This window comes from Diceros bicornis, chromosome 21 (assembly GCF_020826845.1).
Source record: "Diceros bicornis minor isolate mBicDic1 chromosome 21, mDicBic1.mat.cur, whole genome shotgun sequence".
NCBI classification, from domain to species: Eukaryota; Metazoa; Chordata; class Mammalia; order Perissodactyla; family Rhinocerotidae; genus Diceros; species Diceros bicornis.
Window position 1 is genome coordinate 16,812,052 of NC_080760.1, and position 24,020 is coordinate 16,836,071.

General features: G+C 44.0%; 1 protein-coding gene across 2 annotated transcripts in view; it reads left to right on the forward strand.

Moving 5' to 3' along the window:
- The first annotated feature begins 958 nt into the window (after positions 1-958).
- The window catches only part of MATN2 (matrilin 2), a 125,171-nt gene continuing 102,109 nt past the window's right edge, over positions 959-24,020 (forward strand). For both annotated transcript variants that reach the window (XM_058564683.1, XM_058564684.1), the window contains exon 1: positions 959-1,120. In XM_058564683.1, coding sequence (XP_058420666.1) covers positions 979-1,120 — 142 coding nt within the window. In that variant the 5' untranslated portion in view covers positions 959-978. The remainder of the gene's footprint in view (positions 1,121-24,020) is intronic.

Consider the following 24,020-nt stretch of genomic DNA (forward strand, 5'->3'; position numbering starts at 1 on the left):
GCTCTCCAGGACCAATACAGAAAATGGGTAAAGGCAGCATAATTCTGGTAAAGACAGTGCTGCTCTGGTTGAAACTCCCCTTGCCCCTGTGGATACCTGAAACTTAACTCAGGGTTAGAATTCTTTATGCGTCTGAGAGCTTTGTGCTCAACATCAGGTCTCATCTTACTCCTTTCTGGTCCCCTACCTCCTGTGCTTGTTTGCTTGTCCCCACCTCCCCATGTGTGCCAGGCACTATTCTGAATGCTTTAGTGACATGTACTAACTCGCTCAATTAACTAATATTATCCCATAGTCCTGTAAGGCTCAGGGAGATTGAGTAGCTTGTCCAGGGTCACGTACAGTTAGCAAGTGTCAGAGCCAGGATTCAAAGCCGTGCAGTCTGGTGCCAGAGTGCAAACCCTGAGCCAGTGCGCCATGCTCCCTCCTAATAGATGTGTGTGGGAGACTGCGGGGCTGGGAGGCAGGAGGCAGGAGGCTGGGAGGCTGGGAGGCTGGCTCTGTGTGTCAGCCATACATGCATTCCTTGGGTAATTTATATATATTAATTTGTGCCATCCACTATTATTAGACTGAAGGAATATTGTTACTTGGAATCCTCAGATATATTTTTTCCTGTTTCAAATCCAAGATATAAAATGCGACTATGAATAATTGAAAATAAACGGAATTAAGAAGAAACTTCAGGATAGATTTTTTTCCCTTCAAGTTTTCCATTCGGTCTTACAGTGACCAAAGTGACAAACATTCCAACTATGCGTGCCCTGCTCAGAGTATCCAAGAACCTACCAATGGGGATTACTTAAGTTCTTAAGTGTCAATCACACAAAGGGCATTTTAAGTACAAGTGGCATGTTTGAAACGTGAAAAGGCGGGGTGGCGGGTTTGCAGCTCCTAGAGTTCAAGGAGACCCGGAAATCTCACCCTGCCCATTCTCCTATTGTGTTTGTCACAGCCTTGCCCCTCTTCTTCTTGAAGATGGAAAAGATGCTGGTGGGCTGCTTTTTGCTGATTCTCGGACAGATCCTCCTCCTCCCTGCTGAGGCCAGGGAGCGGCCTCCCTCGAGGTCCATCTCCAGAGGGAGACACACTCGGACCCACCCCCAGACAGCCCTCCTGGGTGAGTGATGAGGGCTCCATCTACAGAAGCAGGCAGGAAGGGGTGGTTGAGGGTGGACCTTCAGACCAGGGGCTGGATGTCAGGCTGGGAAGCTCTTCTGTTCCTGGGTGGTCTGTTGGGTGTGCTGGGGGAGAGGGGATCTCATTGGCTATGAGTGCGCCCTGAGTTGAGGATGTGGTTGTATATGAGTTTTCAAAATGAAATTAAACCTCTCCTATTTCAAAGCCTTCTGTTTAATCTGAGGCTCATGAGTTTTTTCCAGTGTGCAAAGGCAAGATTTTTCATCTGAAAGGCCCTTGTTGGACTTATCTGGACAAGAGTGTTATGAGAATTTTTGAATTGGACTTGTCCAGCTAATCAGTGTTAATAATGCTTCCCTGCATGACAGCATGGAAAAAAGAGCGGGCGGGCCTGTGAAAGGCGGGGACGGGCACAGAAGAGAGGTGGGGACGTTATGAGCTGAATCAAGATACTGGGAATGGAAATGTCAGGAGTCTGTTATTCTGACCCAGTGAACATGTTTTCTTCAGGTGAATTGTTTTTCTTTCTTCAAGAGAAAGAAAAGGTCATGAAAACACACAGAATATATATAAATTGGCCCAGTTCTAAATATGAGCTCTGGTAAGATGAGGATGTGGGGGTAATAGGAAGGTTGGCCAGTGGAAAGAGAATGGGTTTTGACATAGACCTAGGTTCAAGTCCTGGCTCTGGTACTTACCAGATGTGTATACCTAGGCAACGTAACCTCTCTGAGGTTCAATTTCCTCATCTATAAAATGGGAATGTTAATGCTGACCTTGGAATATTTTTGTGAGGAGAAAATGAGGTAATATACATAAATTGTAGATATGCAATGAATATAATAGCTTTACCACAACTATCCTTCGATGGAGTTGTTTCTGAAACTGTGTTCCATTTATATCTTGTTGGCCAGCCGCTAGAATCTGACCCCCTGTGCCAGATATGGGCGGTTTAAGGTGAACAGGCACCATCAGGAAGTGCACATGTAGTGGGGGAGACAGATGTAGACAAAGATCATTAATTTGGTAGAATGAGAATGCAACAGTAGAGGCATAGCCAAGTTACAGCTCCACACTGCCTGCTGTTGGCTCATATAAGGCAGTGGTTCTCAAGCTTTTTGGTCTCAGGACCCTTTTACACTCAAAAATTATCAAGAATCCCAAATTGCTTTGTTCATGTGGGTTAGAACTATCGAGATTTACTGGATCGGAAATGGAAATGGAGAACTTTAAAACATATTTACTTATTCATTAATTAATTTAAAAATGATAATAACAAATCCATAACAAATAAAATATTTATATAAAAACTGATATTTTCTAAATTAAAAAAATTAGTGAGAAGAATGGCACTGTTTTACATTTTTGCAAATCTGTTTAATGTCTGGCTTAATTGAAGACAGCTGGATTCTCATTTCTCATCCATTCAGTCTGTCAGGAGGTGTTGTTTTGGTTGGATTACATGAAAAAAATATGGCCTCACACAGATATGCAGTCAGAACAAGGAAGAGAATGTTAGCAGCCTTTTCATATAATTGTGGATATTCTTCTTTGACATGACACCAAAACTTGACAAATGGTAGTTTCTTGAAGGTTAGTTGCAGTGTGGAATCTAAAACCACATCAGTAGACTTCTCGGACTCTATCCACTCATGAGAGAGTGGGAGTGTAAAAGGCAAACATTAGTGTTGTTATGAAAATAGTTCTGACCTCATAGACCCTCTGAAAGAGTCTCAGGGACCCCTAGGAGTTCCCCAAACCATGTTCCCAGTGAAAGTCATGACCATGTGGAGCCCTGAGGGATGAGCAGGCTGGAGAGGAGTGAGGATGGAATGTGGAGGTGGGAGAGGTGGGACCTGGTGATGCCGTCAGGGATCGCCGTGTCTGTAAGGCTGGTGGTCTGAGCTGGAGACAAGCCTGGAGGAGGCAGGAACCTTGGGGACTCTGATGAAGAGTTTGGGCTTCATTCTGCAGGGGTGGGAGTCCCAAGAGAACTTTAAGCAGGCAACAGTGGTGATCACTGCTGACTCCTTTTGCACCCACTGTGCCATCTGGACAGCCTCAGTCCTCCAGAGCTGTGGCAGAGGGCAGGGGGAGCAATCCCAAGCCGACACGCCCAGGCCACAGGAGAAGGAACATTCTCCAGCCCAAATTCCCTTCTAGGCAACCATGCAGTCAGCATGTTAGAGCAGCAGGATGCGCTGTACCCAGAGCATAAGCTCAGATTCTTCCCTTCTGCACCCATCCCTTATCAGTGGCAACATCCCCTCTCAAACTTCTCCCTAGACCCCCCTCCAGGTGGCTCTAACTGGAAGCCATGTAACTCCCACTCCTAATTACTGCCTGCTTTGCTTGTGCACATTTTTTTCTTTATTATATCACTGTCATATGGGGGTGGACCTATCGCCAGGGCAACCAGTGCAGGCATATCAGCCTTTTTTTTTGAAACCTTAACCTACCTTGCTCAAACTCCCACTGTATTCTTGACTCCCCTCACTCCTGGAGTGAGAATACACAAACTGTCTACACTTTCACTGTCTACACTTCCACCAACTGGCTCTCTGTTTTGTTTGTCTTTTACGATGTCTAGTTGACACGTGCATTCTTTTCTGAATTTACCATCCTAGGTCATTTTATTTCTACTAACTAACCTTGAAACCTTTTCCTCTCCCTATAATAGATTCCCCTTTGGATCAGTACCACCCACTCAGAATTCATGTTGGTGTTTTAAGAGAGCACTTTCTGTCAATATGACAGTAGATTCGAGAAGTGGGAGGTGGAGATGTAAAACCAGGCCGGCCCCATAGTCTGGTGGGAGCTGAACTTTCCCCACACTCTGCTAGGAAGAATTCCAGGGGTGGTCAGGAGTTGAGGCCACAGAATTTAGTGAAATTTCTTCATAACAGTTAACTAACTACTTAAAAATAAAGCTAATGAAAAAAAAATCTAAGAACTCATATAAAGCCCCAAATTCTGTTCTTTGGAAATCACAGTACATTATGAGGCACTTATTTCCATTTTTACATACATCTCTAATTAAACCTGATGTCAAAATATTAGTAAAAATGCAATGTGTTTCATATGGGGAGCTGAACCTCCTAAATTAGCAGTGTGACTGAAGGAGTTGGCTGGCCTAGAAAATTAAGTTAAGAATGTCTTGCTCTGTGTTGCCAATGGAGGTTTTGCCTAGGTTGATAATTATTAACATTTTCAAGTGTTGGCTGCCAGTAAATGAATTCCCACATCCTGAAACAATCCCCTAGTTAACATTTGTTGGCACCCTCAGTGAGGGAGGAAAAGCTGATGACAGAAGCCATCAGAGCTTCTGGCTCCTGGAGTGACAGACCCATTGAGGCCACCAGTCCTAGGTTCCCTGAAGCCCCTTTGTCATGCTTACAACTTTTGTCTTCTTCCCTGAGCTTTCCGGGGCTTTGTTTGCCCTCTTCCTTTCACCTGGAGTATCTTTCCTTGGCCAAGGCCTATTTATCAGCCAGTGCCAGGAAAAACGCCAGCCACCTCCTCCCTCTCCCAGCCAGGCAGGACCCTCCCGGGTTGGGGATGGAGATGGGCCACGTGCACTGCAGGTTCTCTGCAAGGTGTTGACCCTGTCTGCCTTATATTCTGAAGGGTAATTCTGAGAAATCAAGAGGGATTTCTATTTTGTTTATTTTTGTAATTGACTTGTTTTTACCACTAGACTGTAAACCCTTGAAGACAGTAACTGAGTGTTTTTCATGTCTCCATAGCACCTCTGGAAGGTACCCTCATTTACTGAGCCCCGGCTGTGAGTAGGGACATGCTATCTCACTAAATCCGTGAAAAGAAGACAGAACACTGGGAGGTGGTTATTGGTTTGTCCCATTTTCAGATGAGGAAGCTGAGGCTCAGGGAAGTTAAGTGATTTGGCAAACTTGTCAAGGCTTCTGCAAACCTAGAAAGAAAAGGTGCCCCCCCCTACCCCACGCCCCTTAGGGAGAGGGTGCCTGGCTTAGGGGAAGACATGTATTTGAGCAGAGAAAAAGGCACCTCACTCGCACTTCCTCCCTGACCAGGAGTTTTTGAGCAGACCATGGAATGCCCATGTGTATTTGGAGCTGCTGCTGCTGCTTGTGACGCCGGGGTCTGCCGACCTTAAGCGCTGGCTTTGGTCCTGCCCACAGCAGAAGCCCAGTGTGTGTTGAAGGACTGAGTGGATGAGACATGAAACATGCAGATGGCTGATTTCATCCTCATTTGGATGGTTCCAGTTTTGATTTGACTTCTACTTAGCAAGTGACCCCGGGCAGGATGCTTTACTTCTGCAATTTATTCATCTATAAAGGGAGGTGGTTGAAGTCAGTGATCCTCCAGGTCTCGTCTAGGATGTGGCGACATCACCGATTCCCCTGCCTTCCAGATGTCCCTTCTCTGGCTCCTGTGGGGAAACCCCCGATACAACGCTGAGCTTTCTTTCACTCTCTCCAGGTGGGAGGGCTAAGGTGGAACCATATTCTGGAGGCCAAGGAGGGAGAAGCATTGAGACAGAAGGGGTGGGGCAGTAGAATCAGGCAGGGGAGCAGGGATGGGGCAGTAGGATCAGGCAGCAGAGCAGTGGTTCTCAAACTTCATTGTGCATCAGAAGCTCCTGGAAGGCTTGTTGGAACACAGACTACTGGTCCCCATGCCCAGAGTGTTTGATTCAGTAGGTCTGGGTTGGGGCCTGAGAAGTTGCATTTCTGGAGACCTCAGTTTGAGAACCATTGCAGAAGAGCATTCTAGGAGGTGGAGTGGAGATGGACAGGAGGAAGAGATCTTAGGAAGAGATGCTGTGGGGCATGAGCTAGAAAGACAATGCAGGATGAGTAAAATCTGCAGAGAAAATTGCAGCTGGAGAGCATAAACTAACTGTAGGCTGGGTCCACCCCTTCCGGGGCTTTGAAAATAAGCTGCTTAGCATTTTTCTAGCCAGGGGGAGTTGGCAAAGGTGGGCCTCAAGCCTGTACAGGGAGCCAGCCTCTTACAGTACAGCAATTAACACACATCTAAAGAATCGAGTGTCTGGTGGGTGTCTTTATCATCAGAACTGATTATAAAAATGAAGGTTGATGTGCAGAGCTTATGGAATTGTTTTAACTATAGCAAAGACGTTCTAAAAAATAAAATCCTTTGGAGTAAAATCGCACCGCCTCTTTTGCCCTTCTCTGTGCATCCTCTGCACTACAATCGCAGCCGGAAATGTGGCCCTGACGGAGGGACTGTCATGGTTGCTGCTCAGCCCAGATGCATAAAATGCATCTCTTCATGGCTGTGCTCTGTTTTATGTATTAACCAATGTCTCTGTTATCATTCATTTTTATAAACTGTATGAACTGAATTCCTCATTCCTATCTTGTGATTAATATCAGGAGAACCCCAAAAAGCATAGTATCTGACTTCCAATAAGCCACAAAGTTAAAAACTTTCCTAGCCAATGAATAAATAACTTGATTTTTTTCTCCTACAGATTCTCTCTCCCCTTCTTTCTCTCTTTCTCTTCTCTACTCAACTCTTTATCCCCTTCCTTTTCTATAACTCTCCTTTATCTCTTCCTGTCAAATCTCTCCCTCCCTCATTTTCTTCTCCCAGGATGTTCTGTCTTCAGCTTGCCCATGTGTTTGGCACCTGCAGTGTGTATGTGTGTGGGGATGGGGGTGGGGGACATCCTCTCAGTGGGTGACATGGCCATTGTTCTTTTCTCCTCTTTGATGGCTGGTGCTTTTTGGGGGCGAGGCATACAACCTTACCCCTCTGGAGCCAATTATGTCCCAGGTCTTCCTAACTGATGAGAATAATGATAACAATGGCAATGATGGCTGCCTTTTTGGTTTTTTTTGGAGCATCTACTATGTGCCAGGCACACTTCACTCTGCATGGTATTATTATCCCCATTTTACAGATGAAAAAACTGAGGTTTAGAGAGGTTAAATGTCTTGTTCAAGGTTGTACAACCACTGAGCAGCACAGGTGGGATTCTAGAAGCCAACTTTCCATTTCCTCTTGTCAACTTAAAAAGTAAATTGGCCAGTTGTTTTACCCTCAAAGTGAATATACTCAGGAATAGCCAAAAGAATTGCAATTCAGGATATGCAGGCTATGGCGGACCACAGGCAAATCCAGAAAGACACAGGAAGGGGCTTGCCTTTATAGAGGAAGAGGGAGAGTGGAGAGGCGCTGCAATAAACAGAGTCCATTGGAGGAAACTGGAAGTGTACAGTGTAAAAGGTTTCTCATTGGTTGCGTTGCTACAATCTCTCATTGGCTGGGCTGTTGCCGGCGGGGAGAGAACTGGGGAGAGAAATCTTCCTCCCTTATGCTGTGTACTGAAGTAGGAAACACCTTCCTGTCCCAGATGCAAGCTTAACCTCCCTTCCTGGTTGGAGTAATTGACATGTGTGGTGGGGCGTGAGAGCTCCCCCTACAGGCCTTCCCCACTCCAATTTAGAAGAGGTTTCTTGTATTCATTTCACATACTGCTCAAACCCGTTTCTACAACCTTGCCTCCCCCTTTTCATCCAACCAAATCGGGCTCATCTTTGAGGTCGCAGTGGAAGCATTCCTGATCTTCCAGATTGGGATTTAATGTCCCCACAGTGCCTTCCCACAGCGTGCCCTGTGTCCCAGCCCAGCACTTATCAGCCCAGATAGGGATTGCCTGCCTACGTATGTTGTTTCGGCGGGGGTGCTTAGTAACATGCCAGGAGCACAACAGGCGCTCAATAAATACCTAGAGAAAGAGTTAATGAACTAATGAATGAGCAAGGAGGAAAGTCTCTAGAGAGGAGCGACTGGGCTGACGAAAGTTTCTGAGGCCGAGGCATGTGGAAAAGAGTTGAAGGACCTGAGGATGTTTAGCTTGAAAAAACAGAAGATGCAGGGCTCTCTGAGGGCTGTGTTATTATGGAAGCGTTTTAGACTTCTTGTGAAGACCTTAGAGAGGAGAGGCAGAACCACCTGTGCTTTCAAGGAAACAGACTTTTCTTCTATATGAAGCTTTGTAGTCCCGGGTTAGCCCAGGAAGGAGAGGAACTGCCTCTTCAGGCATCAGGGATTATTTGATGGCCTTGCGTGTAGAGGGTTAAATAAACCTCTAATCTGCAAACTCGCACATTCCAGGATTCTAAGGAAGTGCCTACAGAATGAGGAAATGAAACAGAAGATAAGGACTTGCTCCTCTGTTAGAAAAAAAAAAAAAGCTAAATATTTACTTTCCAAGAAAAATCTGCCTTAGGAGCCTTTGAAATAACATATTTTAAACAAGGGAGAAACTGAGAAATTTTTAGTGACTGGCAGTATATAATTTGTTGAATCCCTGGGTTTCACTTTTGGCAATGTTGAACGAATGGAAGAATGATTACAGGTAAACTGCATTAGCTTTTTTGGTTAATTCATGTGGACCTTGCAGTTAATGAAAATCACTAAACCTTTGTTACACATAGCTTAATAGCTATCATATAGCAGATTTTTTTTTTAAGTGGAATACTTTAAATTTTTTTGTGTTAAATTTCCTCTTCTTCATTTAGGTTCATCGTTCTTGAGTAATATCTTTTTCCTCCTTAACTTAGCAAGTTAAAATCATTTGCAAATTTAATAAAATTCTTTCTATATTTTTCTCTAAGTCCCTACTGAAAATATTAAAAGAATATTTTATATTCTTTTGAAATGACTATAAATAATCATCTTCACTTTAAAAATTTTATGTCTAAATATTTAATGACTATTAGTACGGAAAATACGAGGGCATCTAGTTCAAAAAGTTGCCTGAATAATCAACCTATAAACATCAATAAACCTATAATAATAATCAACCTATAAACAACTGTGTATTAGTGAGAGGAAATTTTTTAAAGACTTGAGTTTAGGGCTTAATAGGGCCGCCATAACAAAGTACGACAGACTGGATGGCTTAAGGAACAGAAATTTATTTTCTCAAGTTCTGGAGGCTAGAAGGCCAAGATCAAGGTGTCGGCAGAGTTGGTTTCTTCTGAGGCCTCTCTGGCTTGTAGATGGCCTCCTCCTTGCTGTGTCCTCGCATGGTCTCCCCTCTGTACCTGTCTGTGTCCAAATTTCCTCTTCTTATAAAAACACCACTCATATTGGATTAGGGCTCACCCTAGTGACCTCATTTGACCTTAATTACCTTTTTAAAGACCCCATCTCCAAATACAGTCACATTCTGAGGTACTTGGGGATTGACTTCAACTTATGAATTTTGGGGGACACAATTCAGCCCATAGCACGTTGCTTTGCTTTTCACTTTCCCGGTTTGTGGAGGATGGTATGTTTGGCATGTTCCTAAATAGCCTCTGTTTCATTTCCGGTTCACTTTATATTCCCATTTCAGGGTGATATAAGTGTTACTGATATACACTGGGGAAGCATGTTCAAAGACTTCAGCAGTGTGCTACTTATTCATTTACCATCACATATTTCTGAGTCCTTAAAGCAGGTCAGACAAAAGCAGTGCGTTGGACAGCCAACATCCTAGGGCTGCAGATGGGAAACGCATGCAATCTAGCCAGGATGTGAAACCAAGTCCGAAGAAGATTTTTCAAAAGCCAAGAATTAGAACCACTAGGTCAGAAAAGCCTTCTTTCAGTATAAGCAGAGGAGGCTGATTTATAGGGAAAGATGAAAGGAGGGCAGCGTGTGTATTTTGGCCACTCAGAGGACAGTGGGGCTGGGAAGGGAGGAGGAGGGTAAGTTATCACAAGCCGGTAGCCGGCCAATGAGGAAGAACAGCAAAGAGGAAGCTGGATGGCCAATGTACAAAGAGCTGATGCAGGGAAAAGGTCTAGGGGAGAAACAAGATGAACGTGAGCATCTGGCGATGTGGGCTCAGAGCCAGGAGGGGCCTTTGGAAAGGCACGATAGATTATGTGCAGCGTGGGGCATTTGGCCATGAGAAGCCCTGGGAGGATCAGCCTCAGAGGCCTTTAAAGTCAGGTTGGACCATGAAGTAAACTGCAGAGGAATCCTGCCCAAAGGACTCAGAGTTGGCAAAGACTGCGAGAGGCTGCTTTCCATCTCCAGCTCTTAGTTTCCAGCCCTGACACCCGGGCTTGTTCCAGTCTACTCGATCCATTCATTGAATAAATATGTGCTGAGAATCCCCATCTGTGCGAGGCCCAGTGAAAGATGATGCATCCTCAGATCTTTGGAACTCGGTGGAGCTAGGAAAGCATCCCCTCCTCCTAGAGGTACATTCATCTGTATGCGCCCGGATGCCAATGTCCCTGTGGCTGTCCTGTATGATTGTTCCATCCACTGAAGGAAGCAGTTTCCTCCACTCCCCTCTTCCAACCAAACCGGCATTTGTCTCCAAAATGAAGAGGAGTAGGGAAATCCATCAATTTTACCTGGCTATTTTTCTATACCAAAATAGTTTAGTTCTAATACATTATCTTTTGCTCTATATTTTGCCTCAGTTTTATCATTTATGCATTCATTAAGCAAATACTCATTGAGTATCTGTAGTGTACAAGACATGGTTTTGGGTGCCAGTGAGGCTGCAGGGTCATGCCAGGGTCACATCTGGCTCACTGCCGTTCATGCTTTAGGATCTGGTGCAGATTCCACAGTTTCCCGCAGCGTGGGTCTTCTGGGGGGAAATTTATAAAGGATCAGTGAGAGAAGAAATCCTCCAGAGCTAGTAAAACTTAGTCATGAAACCATCTGGGCTTGATGCCTTCTGCAGAGAGGATGTATTTGACAACTAATTCAGTTTCTTTAAGGGTCATTATTCTATTTGGGTTTTCTATTTCTTCTTGAGTCTATTTTGATAGTTGGTATTTTCCTTAAAAATTGTTTGATTTGTCTGTATTTTCAAACCTTTTGGCATACATTATAGTTCATAACACCATATTTTAACACAGGGCATTGTATTCTTTTTTTTTTTTTGTGCGGAAGATCAGCCCTGAGCTAACATCCATGCCAATCCTCCTCTTTTTGCTGAGGAAGACTGGCCCTGGGCTAACATCTGTGCCCATCTTCCTCCACTTTATATGGGACGCTGCCACAGCATGGCCTGGCAAGCGGTGCATCATTGCGCGCCCGGGATCCGAACCCAGGCTGCCAGCAGCGGAGCGCGAGCACTTAACTGCTACGCCATGGAGCCGGCCCCCAGGGCATTGTATTCTTTAACAAAAAGTGCCTGGTGTTTTGTTCCTACGGTTGAACAAAAATTCTGAAGAAACACTGAGACCTGAGGGATGGGTGTGGAAGGATGGGGGAAAATATCTTTGTTGACTCAGTTTCCCTGATAATACCAGGCATTTATAAAAGAGTGATACAGTTTTATAGGGCACCTATTGCTTGCCTTATCTCCCTTTCCCTCACAAAGCCCTTGAGGGGTAGATTTCATTTTGAGCCCCAATTACAGATAAGAAAAATCTGATCAGAGATGTTAATTTATCTATGATGTACAAGTGAAGCCAGAAATCACTCCTAGATGACACCATTTTAATTAGAAAGGGGTTTAGAGATCATCTAGTTGAGAAGTTTTGGGGTCCACGGACCTCCAAAGGGCCCTTGGATAGACTTCAGTGGGTACATAATTTGGATGGGAAAAAAATTACATCCTTTTTCACTAACTTCTAACTGCAATTTAGCATTTCCTTCTATTGTGATTGTAAACCACAAACCACAGGAGTAGTGGCAGTGCTGTCTGACCAACAGAGATCACAGATATTTTCATGGCACATTGCAGTTGTCAGAGATGACTCAAAATAATGTTTACACTCGCCACTACTTCAAAATCACACTGGTGAGTGGACATACCTCTCGATCTTGTTACTTAATGTTCTTTTTTAAAGTGCATATGTTACTATATACCCAATTTTTTTTCTTTTTAATATCTTGATAACTGTAGTTTAAATAACTGGCCTCCTTTCTTATTCTTTGTGTCTATTTATTTGTTTGTTTATTGTGGTTATAGATACATAACATATAATGAACCAGCAATGTTTGAGAGTTCCAATTTCTCCACATCCTTACCAGCACTGTTATTCTCCATTTTTTTTTTATAACAGCTATCCTAGTGGGTATTGCATTTTATTTTAGGCATTTAAAAACTTTATTCTGAGAAGGGGTCATGGGCTTTGCCTGACTGCCATGAAAGACCCTGGTACAAAGAAAGGTTGAGAAGCTAGGATGAGAGAACGAGATCCCAGAGATGCTGTCACTTGTCCAAGGTGAAGTGATGGACCAGCAGCAGCCCAGGGCTCAGAATCAAGTCTCTGGGGCTCAGAGGAGCCCTTTTCCCTTCTTACCACGTGATTTGTTCTCATGCAGACACTCACCCCAGCCAGTGGTCACAGTGAGTCACAGCTGGAACAGAGTCACAGACCGACCAGCCACTGAAGCTGAGGTCAGCCCCAGACACAGAAGAGACGGACATAATCCCAGTCTGCAAACCGCTGCAACATAAAACTACCACACAACCACAGCGACTAAATCTTTATTCGCTCAACAAACATACATTGAGTGCCGTGTTTGGGAACAAACGCTGTGTTCACGTGGAGTGTCTGGGAGACATCCGAGGGTACATCCCTTGGAGATGCTCAACTGGCAGTTTGGTTTGCAGGTTAAGGTTCAGGCGGGGGAAATAACCCTGTGTATGTTTCCTCTAAACACAGAATGGTGTCCTGCACTGTCGTTTCTTCATCAGGAGCCTCTGGTTCTGCAGAGACAGCCTAAGATAGCTTCCTTTTTCCTGACAGTCTCTTGTCCCATTTCTTTTTTTTTTTTTTTTGTAAGGAAGATCGGCCCTGAGCTAACATCTGCCAATCCTCCTCTTTTTGCTGAGGAACACTGGCCCTGGGCTAACATCTGTGCCCGTCTTCCTCCACTTTATATGGGACGCTGCCACAGCATGGCTTGCCAAGCGGTGTGTCAGTGCACGCCCGGGGATCCGAACCGGTGAACCCGAGGCCGCCACAGGGGAGCGCGCGCACTTAACCGCTTGCGCCACCGGGCCGGCCCCATCTTGTCCCATTTCTCACTGAGCTTCCAATCAACCATGGCTCCTGAGCCTTTCCACACCTGCCACCACACTTGTCAGCTTGATATTTAAAATAACAATAGCTGGGGCTGGCCCGGTGGTGCAAGCGATTAAATGCGCGCGCTCTGCTGCAGCGGCCTGGGGTTCACCTGGGTTTGCTGGTTCAGATCCCGGGTGGGCACCTATGCACTGCTTGTCAGGCCATGCGCTGGCGGCGTCCCATATAAAGTGGAGGAAGATGGGCATGGATGTTAGCCCAGGGCCAGTCTTCCTTAGCAAAAAGAGGAGGATTGGCAGATGTTAGCTCAGGGCTGAGCTTCCTCACAAAAAACCTTGTAATCAAGAACCTCCCAAGACAGTAAAAGTCTAGGACCAGACGGCTTCCCTGGTGAATTCTACCAAACATTCAAAGACTTACTACCTATTCTTCTCAAACTCTTCCAAAAAATTGAAGAGGAAGGGAAGCTTCCTAACTCATTCTACGAAGCCAACATTACCCTGATACCAAAACCAGACGAGGACAACACAAAAAAAGAAAATTACAGGGGCCGGCCCGGTGGCGCAAGCGGTTAAGTGCGCGCGCTCCGCTGCGGTGGCCCGGGGTTCGCTGGTTCGGATCCCGGGCGCGCACCGACGCACTGCTTGGTAAGCCATGCTGTGGCGGCGTCCCATATAAAGTGGAGGAAGATAGGCACCGATGTTAGCCCAGGGCCGTCTTCCTCAGCAAAAAAAAGAGGAGGATTGGCGGATGTTAGCTCAGGGCTGATCTCCTCACAAAAAAAAAAAAAAAAAAAAAAAAAAAAAAAAAAAAAAGAAAATTACAGACCAGGGGCTGGCCCAGTGGCGCAGGTGGTTAAGTGGGCGCGCTCCGCTTCGGTGGCCTGAGGTTCACAGGTTCAGATCCCAGGCACGCACTGATGCACTGCTTGTCAAGCCATGCTGTGGCGCCGTCCCATATAAAGTAGAGGAAGATGGGCACGGATGTTAGCTCAGGGCTGATCTTCCTCACACACACACACACACACACACAATAATAAAATAAAATAAACAATTATTAAAAAAAAAATTACAAACCAATATCACTGATGAACATCGATGCAAAAATCCTCAACAAAATACTAGCCAATCGAATACAACAATGCATTAAAAAGATTATACACCATGATCAAGTGGGATTTATTCCAGGGATGCAGGGATGGTTCAACATCCGCAAATCAATCAGTGTGGTACACCACATTAACAAAATGAAGAATAAAAATCACGTGATCATCTCAATAGATGCGTAGAAAGCATTTGACAAGATACAGCATCCATTTATGATAAAAACTCTGAATCAAATGGGTATAGAAGGAAAGTACCTCAACATAATAAAGGCCATATATGACACACCCACAGCTAATATCATCCTCAATGGTGAAAAACTGAAAACTGTCCCTCTAAGAACAGGAACCAAACAGGGATGCCTACTTTCACCACTCCTGTTTAAGATAGTATTGGAAGTGCTAGCTAGAGCACTCAGGCAAGAAAAAGAAATAAAAGGGATCCCAATTGGAAAGGAAGAAGTGAAAATGTCACTATTTGCAGATGACATGATTTTATATGTAGAAAACCCTAAAGAATCCACCAAAAAACTTTTAGAAATAATAAATGAAAACAGTAAAGTTGCAGGATACAAAATCAACATACAAAAATCAGTTGCATTTCTATACACTAACAACAAAGTAGCAGAAAGAGAAATTACGAATGCAATCCCATTTACAATTGCAACAAGAAGAATAAAATACCTAGGAATAAACTTAACCAAAGAGGTGAAAGATCTGTACAGTGAAAACTATAAAACATTGTTGAAAGAAATTGAAGACGACGCAAAGAAATGGAAAGATATTCTGTGGTCTTGGATTGGCAAAATTAACATAATTAAGATGTCCATACTTCCTACAGCAATCTATAGCTTCCATGCAATCCCTATAAAAGTCCCAACAACATTTTTCACAGAAATAGAACAAAGAATCCTAAAATTTATATGGAACAACAAAAGACCCCAAATAGCCAAAGGAATCCTGAGAAAAAAGAACAAAGATGGAGGGCCGGCTGGGTGGCGTAGCCGTTAAGTGCGCACGCTCTGCTGCTGGCGGCCTGGGTTTGGATCCCGGGCGCGCACCGATGCACTGCTTGTCAGGCCATGCTGTGGCGGTGTCCCACATAAAGTGGAGGAAGACGGGCACAGATGTTAGCTCAGGGCCAGTCTTCCTCAGCAAAAAGAGGAGGATTGGCATGGATGTTAGCTCAGGCCTGATCTTCCTCACACACACAAAAAAAACAACAAAGCTGGAGGTATCACAATCCCTGATTTCAAAATATACTACAAAGCTATAGTAACCAAAACAGCATGGTACTGGCACAAAAACAGACACACAGATCAATGGAATAGAATTGAAAGCCCAGAAATAAACCCACACACCTGTGGACAGCTATTTTTGACAAAGGAGCCAAGAACATACAATGGAGAAAAGAAAGTCTCTTCAATAAATGGTGTTGGGAAAACTGGATAGCCACATGCAAAAGAATGAAAGTAGACCATTATCTTACACGATACACAAAAATTAACTCAAAATGGATTAAAGACTTGAATGTAACACCTGAAACCATGAAACTTCTAGAAGAAAACATAGGCAGTACGCTCTTTGACATCGGTCTTAGCAGCATATTTTCAAGTACCGTGTCTGACCAGGCAAGGGAAACAACACAAAAAATAAACAAATGGGACTACATCAAACTAAAAAGCTTCTGCACAGCAAAGGACACCATCAACAAAATGAAAAGACAACCTAACAATTGGGAGAAGATATTTGCAAACCATACATCTCATAAGGGCTTAATCTCCAAAATATATAAAGAACTCATGCATCTCAACAACAAAAAAACTAACAACCCAGTTAAAAAACAGGCGAAAGACCTAAACAGACATTTCTCCAAAGAAGATATACAGATGGCCAACAGGCACATGAAAAGATGTTCAACATCATTAACTATCAGGGAAATGCAAATCAAAACTACAGTGAGATATCACCTCATGCCCGTCAGAATGGCTATAATTAACAAGACAGAAAACAACAAGTGTTGGAGAGAATATGGAGAGAAGGGAACTCTCATACACTGCTGGTGGAAGTGTAAACTGGTGCAACCACTATGGAAAACAGTATGGCGATTCCTCAGAAAATTAAGAATAGAACTACCATATGATCCAGCTATTCCACTGCTGGGTATTTATCCAAAGAACATGAAAACACCAATGCGTAAAGATACATGCACCCCTGTGTTCATTGCAATGTTATTCACAATAGCCAAGACTTGGAAGCAACCTAAGTGCCCGTCAAGGGACAAATGGATAAAGAAGATGTGGTACATATACACAATGGAAGACTACTCAGCCATAAGAAACGATGAAATCTGGCCATTTGTGATAACATGGATGGGCCTTGAGGGTATTATGCAAAGTGAAATAAGTCAGAGGGAGAACGTCAAATATCGTATGCTCTCACTCATAAGTAGAAGTTAAAAACAACAACCAGCAAACACATAGACACAGAGATTGGATTGGTGGTTACCAGAGGGGAAGGGAGGAGGGAGGAGAGAGGAGGGCGAAAGGGCTGATTAGGCACGTGTGTGGTGATGGATTGTAGTTAGTCTTTGGGTGGTGAACATGATGTAATGTATGCAGACATAGAAGTATAATGATGTACCCCTGAAATTTATATAATGTTATAAACCAATGTTACTGCAATAAAAAAAGGAAACAAAAAAGAAATAAATAAAAAATTAAAAAAAAAAACACTTTGTACTTTGCAAAGTGGTGTTAACAGATCTCACTCTACTGTGAGATCTTTAAAACCAGGAATTAAGTCTTTTCATCTCTGGTCTCAAGTATCTGGCATAGTAGCCTCTCAATAATGTTGTACTGAATGGATGAGAGATGACATTTATTAATATTATAAGTATTATTAATTTTTATTTATATATTTGAGCATCTACTGATTTAAATATAACCTAGTAGTTTTTTTCTTTTCCAACCTTAAATCAAATATGAGTCTTAGAGAAGAACCTGTATAGAATTGATTACATAAGCATTTTAGAAAATATGTGTAATTAGCAAAATAGTTTAATAAATTTTATTTTTAAAATTTCAAAACTTGTACCATATTCATTCTGGTACATGCAACACATTTTTTTGAGCAAGAACTCCGCAGCAAGCTTGGTACCAGTAGTGAAATCTCTGGGTATTAGGTAGGATGCAATTGACTTAAGCTAACAATGCTTTTATTAAAAGGTATTTAGGGCCGGCCCCGTGGCTTGGTGGTTAAGTGTGCGCTGCGATGCTGGCGGCCCGGGTTCGGATCCCGGGTGCGCATCGAGGCACCACTTCTCTGTCCATCCTGAGGCCGAGTCCCACATGCAGCAACCGGAAGGTGTGCAGCTATGACATACAACTATCTACTGGGGCTTTGGGGGCAAAAAATAAAATAAATAAAATCTTTAAAAAAAAAAAAGGTATTTAAATATGTCACAAGAAGTCTGGAGCTCAGTGATCCCCAGTTTGTGGCAGCAGCTCAGCTTTGTCGTTGAGACCAGGGCTCTTTGCAGCTTTCAGCTGTGTCATCCAAGGAGACTGGCTTTCCTTTCTTAGGCTTCTGCCTTATAGTTGCAAGATGGCTGCTGCACCTCCAAACATCACATCCTTCCATGGTCATGGTCAAGGCAGGAAGAGAGTAGGGGTGGAGGAAAGAGGACTTTTTCATTCCTTGGCTCACTCCTTTTATCGGAGACCAAAATCTTTCCTGGAAACTTCAGTAGACTTTCCCTTAATCCCCACCGGCCAAAACTGGATTGCATGCCCACCTCAGCTACCTAGTCTGGGGAGTGAGATAACCATAACTGGCTTCATCCAGTAAGGAGTTGTTCCTAGTAGGGGGTGGGGCTTGCCTTCGCAGAGCTTGCTGCCACCCCCTTTGCTGCTTGGAATCTTAGCAAGGGAGCAGGAAGGGGTTGAGGAGAGAAATGAATTTTAAGTAGGCAACCAGTAGCGTCATCCCCTCACCTGTATTAAGCTATTTTCATGAAAGTACACAAAATGGAAAGAAGGCTGTAATCATTAAGGTGAGAGAAGGGAGGACAAGAAAAAATAATTACCCAAATGGTTGACACACATTAAAACAATTAAACAAAGATGTCAAAGGCTTAAACTTTATTGATTTTTTTTTTTAGCAATTTAAAGCTTGTATGGTAAATGGAAATGTATTAAACGCAATTTAAATGTATTTAATGCAATTTAAAACTTGTAGGATAAACACTATATGAATTGTTCGAGGAATCAAGAAAAATTGCAGACTGAAATCTGTACACACCGTCCTTATTCATAGCATGCTGAGGTCTAGCCTACAACTTCCATCCTTGGTACTGGTTTTGCACCAGAGCTAAGAGAGTCAACATCCATCCCTCACTTTAAAAAAAAATTTTAAACATTTTCTGTTTATGAAAGTAATATATGCTCATTTTTGCCCCTTTTTATCTATTACAATCTTAGAGGATCTCTCATGCAAGAGTAGATTTAATCCTGTTTTTGGGGCCGGCCCCGTGGCTTAGCGGTTAAGTGCGCACGCTCCGCTGCTGGCGGCCCGGGTTCGGATCCCGGGCGCGCACTGACGCACCGCTTCTCCGGCCATGCTGAGGCTGTGTCCCACGTACAGCAACTAGAAGGATGTGCAGCTATGACATACAACTATCTACTGGGGCTTTGGGGGGAAAATAAATAAATAAAATTTAAAAAAAAAAAATTTTTTTTAATTTAATCCTGTTTCTGTATAATTTTAAAAAAATAAACATCTAGGCGTGTTGCTTTAAGTCTTTTTTCCAGGACTGACAATTGAAACGTGAAAGGAGAGTTGTGAGAAATCTTCAAGCCACAGTCTGAAGCTGTCACCTTGTGTTGCAGGACCCCAGCTAGGTGCCTCTCCATTCATCCTTTCATTTGTTCATCTGACACATATTTATTGAGGCGCCTGCTGGTGGAGTGTTGGGAATACTGCAGAGAACAGAGGCAAAAATTCCTACCGCGTGGATCATGTATTATAGTAGGAGAAACATCATAAAGAAATCAATGAGTAAAATATATGATAAGTTGATAAGTGCTATGCAGAAAAACAAAGCAGGAAAGAGAGAGAGGAGTGCTTGGAGTGGGGTGGGGCTCCTCTCCCTCCTTCCTGCTTTATTTTTCTCCATAGCAGAAGAAAAATACCTCTCAGTGAGGGAGAAGGCCTCGCTGAGAAGGTGAGCTTCCGACACGCACCTGAAGGTGGCGAGGGGGCAAGTCACTGATTCAGGGGAAGAATGTTCCAGGCAGAGGGCACAGCAGGCAGAAGCATGCCTGACGTGTTTAAACAGCAATGCCAGTGCAGTGTGGCTCAGGGAAGTAACAAAGGGGGCCTTTGGGGCCGTTGGTAGGACTTGGGCTTTTTTGAGAGAGACGAGAGCCATTGGAGGGAATGACATGATTTCACTTGGTTTTTAAAGAATCACTCTGGCTGCTGGATTGAGAACAGTCTGTAGAGGGGCAAAGGCTGGTTAGGAGGCTAATGCCAGCACCAGTGAGGGATGTTGGTGGAGATGATAATCCCTGGAGCGTAATGAAGAACTAAGGATTATTTTATTTTGTGGCAAGTTTTCCCGAAGTTTTCTTGAACAGTACCAGTGGTACTGGGAATGTATGGATACAACCCGCAGAGTACCCTACAGTTGCAGCTAGGGAACATTAATGGAATATAAAGTCAGGCAGATTGCACCTTTATAGAGTTGGGTGTAAGTTTGTTGTTCCGTGTAGATTAATCATGAAGAGTATGAGTTCTAGACTTAGGTTCTAGATTCAGATCCTGACTCCACCACTTACTATGTGACCTTGGGCAAATTACTCTAAACTCTCTGATCCTTAGTTTTCTCACCTGAAAAATGGGGACAATAGGTTGTGAGAAGTAATGAGTTAGTGCATGTGCAACATTTAGCATTATATTGATATATACCCATTGATCAATAAATACTAGCTTTCATTGTACACATGGATATAACCATTAGTAAAGGTCAAAGAACCTCCCTATTTAACTTACTTTATTTAGAACCGTAGCATACTAGAGACGGAAAGGAACTGAAGCATCATTTAGTCCAACACCAGAGATCGAAGTGACATAGCCAAAATAAAAAAAAAAAGGTTATATGGCCAATGTCACCTAGCTGGTGGCAGAGTGGGGACCAGAACATGGGTCTCTGGACTCCCAGTCCAGTGCTTTCTCTGCTATGCCACGTTGCTACTCTATAGCCCTCAACACAATACCAGGTGGGAATAATAATAATAATGATGATAACAAATATAAATGATTATTGACTCTTACTTTGTGCCAGACACCATTCTAAGTACTTTACACATCTTCACTCATTTAATCCTCATGACAGTCCTATGAGGCAGGTACAATCCTTTTCCCCACCTTGCAGAAGAGGAAACTGAAGGTTAGAGAGAGCAAGTATCTTGCCCAGGTTGGAGCATGTGTGTGGGGGGGGAACACTGGCGCCTGTGCGTCTCGCTGGGAGGCTGCTGCTCCCAGCACTGCATGACCTTCCTTCTCCGTTTGTAGAACAGGGAGATTGAATGCAGTCTTCAAGGTCCCTTTTCAACTTTGAGATTTGCATATCCTAAGTGCTCTGCAGTGATCAGGGCTGAAAGCAAGACCATTTCAGTTCATTAAACTTGCTGTCTTATTAACTGATCTTCATCTTAATGATCAGTTGCAAGAAAGACTTTTTGTAGAACAGCCTAGAAACCAAAGTCACCAAAGCTGTGCGAGATTCCTGAAATGTTTTTTCTGGCTTCCATAGCAACCCTAACATTGGGCGTTAAGCTTGATGGAGTCATTAAGGCAGCTGGAGCCGAGCGTCCGCGCGAGCACTGTGAGTGAGGAGGAAGCAAATTGCTGGCTCAGTCGTCTTCCTTCTGTGTAATGTACTGTCTCAGTGTGTTTTAGGGAGTGGAAACCTCAGCCAAGTTAAGTAAGAATGGAGGGAATGAAGCATCTTATCAAAGTGGAGAGACAGAGCAAGTTTCCAAACAAATTAGAGAGAGAGGACAATCTAGGTGCCTGAGGGAGTCACTGAGAGAGGGATGGGGGTAGGCAGGCAGAGGTTTCAGGGGAAGGGGAGAGAGTTGGCCCCACTTTCCCAAAGCTTGGAGGGACAGGCCTTCAGGGGAGCTTTGTGAAGAGGCCTGAGCATGCCCAGTTGTATTTTTTTGTTCCAGTGTATTTGGAGTTCTCAGCAGGAACCCACTGGATGAGTGAGGCATCAAGAAAGCAGAAATCTTGAGGAGTTGAGGGACCACCAGGGCCAATGCAGGAAACAAAGCTTTCTAGGTATTTTAAGCAGAAAGGAATTGTAGACAGGGAACTAAGTGCTTACATAATTGTTGGAAAGGCTGAAGGAGGCAGAATCTGGGGCCGTCATACAAGAACCCATTGCGGGGATCATACCTGCATAACTACATCTGTGAGGCTGGTTGGCAGACACTAGAACAGCAAATCTGTCTGTCTACAACCTTGCTTGCCAGCAGAAACAGCCTCCACCTTGCTTCCTCCTTAGTGGGTGTATCTAATTGGTGTTACCTAATTCTTACCCAGCACCCTGCCTGCAAGGGAGTCTGAGAAATGTGGGTTTTATCCTTTTAGCTTCTGCAGTACTGGAAGACTCACAGAAAGAGGTGGGAGTTCATGCCGAGTGCTAACTGATATTCAGTCAGTGGTTATTCGTTTGAAATTTGAATTGGGAGAGCAATAGAGGTAGAGGAGTTGGACCCTAAGAGAGAGGAGCTGGCAGGCTCAGCGCTGGCCTAAACTGCCTGCTGCACCGGCTGAAAGTCCTTCCAGTAGACTCGCTGCAGGGTTAGATAACAAAGGGGTAGAAACTTAACTCCTAAAGCCAGAGGAGTTGTCTTAAAATTTTCTCTGGTGCTTTCTCTATTAGTGTATACATCAGGGATGTCAATTTACACCTGAGACCAGGCTGGGACCTCATATGGGAGGGAAAACAAGGCGGGCAGGCCTGGAGAGACTGGCTTTGGGTTGGGCCAGGTAAGGAGGGAGTGAAGTCTGGGCTGTCAGGACCCCTCAGAATGTGCCCTAAAGGAGGACGGGCACATTTAAAACCCTTTGGTGGCTCCCTATGGGCTCCTTCATGAAGTGCAAACTTCTCTATAGGAGGCACATACAGCCCTCCCTACATGGCCCTGTCATCCCATCCCGTCCTTTAATATAACAGCCGTACCACACCACCTGCAGTAACCTGTACACATGTGCACCCTCCTCTCTTCCAGCCTCCAGGCCTTTGCTAATGCTGACCCTTTGCCAAAAATGCCCACCCCAACTCTTTGCCTGGCCAACGCCTGCTCATCCTATAATAATATAAAAATATTATAAAATAATATAATATGCATCACCTTCTCCAGGAATCTCCCCAGCCACCCTTTTGGGATCGGCGCTTTCCTTCAGGCTTCAGTTTCTCATGCTTTTTATGAAGTTTATGAATCTGTCTTCTCTACAAGGCTGTAGGCTCCTCCCAGGCTGAGGCTGCTTAACATGTTTCCCCAGCACCCAGCACAAAGAGGGGGATTCCATAGTGTTTGCATAACTCAACCAAACCGAAATAATGAGAGAAGTGTCTCCAAAGACAGACTTTGCCTTTGATGGTACAGGGCTCTGGAACCTTCTGCTCCTTGCCTCCTTGTGTGCCTGCACCCCTCCCCTTCCAGGGAAAGGACTGCAAGACTGCATCTAGTGAGGTGTGACGTTCTGGCCTCTTCCTCCTGGTGCTCATCTCGTAGCTCAACCCCACATTGCCCTTTACAGATTGCTCTGCTCTGCTCCTGACTTCCATTTGCTGAACTCTCAGAAAGCAGATGAGGCAATTGCTCAATTTATTAAGTTAAAATGCTCTTATGGGTCAAATGCCAGTTTGCTTTTTAAAAGCCACCTACACTGTTTTTCGCTTTGCAGAGAGAAGAAATCGCCTGTTTCCCAGGACTTTCTGTACTATCTTGTATTGGGGGACGGGCACGGTGTGTGTGTGTGTGTAGATTACGATTTCAAGATAGGAGTCATTTCCCAATTTGAGAAAGGAAGAAAGATGGTCAGAGGGGTTTTGATAGAGAATACCAAACTTATTCTGTATGTAGCTCAGGGCTTCTTTATACTTCTCTTTATTAATTAAGGGAAAGCCTGTTTGCATAGCAAACTCCGAGAGACGACGTGAGGGGCATTTTTTAGCGAAACGTTAGCAAACTGCTTTACCTTGCAAGGAAATTCAATTCATTGGAAACTGTTTTCTCCAGGGCTAAACTGGGGCAGCTTTCTCTTTGGCTCCCTTGAAAAGAAAATTGTCCAAGGTTCTGGAAACCACAGTTGTTGAACCTCATATGATGTCTCTTTTCTTTCAGCTCGTGTAACGGTTACTAGAGGAGACTGGTGTGATGTGGCATGTTTTTTCCTTTTTTTCTTTTCCGTTTTGCTGGCTTGATGGTGCACACTGCAGGGCCTTAGAGGGCTGTGCTCCTAAAGGAATTTATGACAGTCAACAGGGACGACTGAAATTTGAGCTGGTGTCAGCCCAGGATCCCCCAGGGTGCCATTGGCCCATGTCTCTGGTTTATGGAGAACCATTGCTACCCAAAGATCTAGGCTCATTCACCAGAACTTTCTTTAAAAAAAAAAAACAAAAACTGAACTCATCATGACATTAGCAAGTATATTTTGCATAAAACCTTTCCAGTTTGTATCTC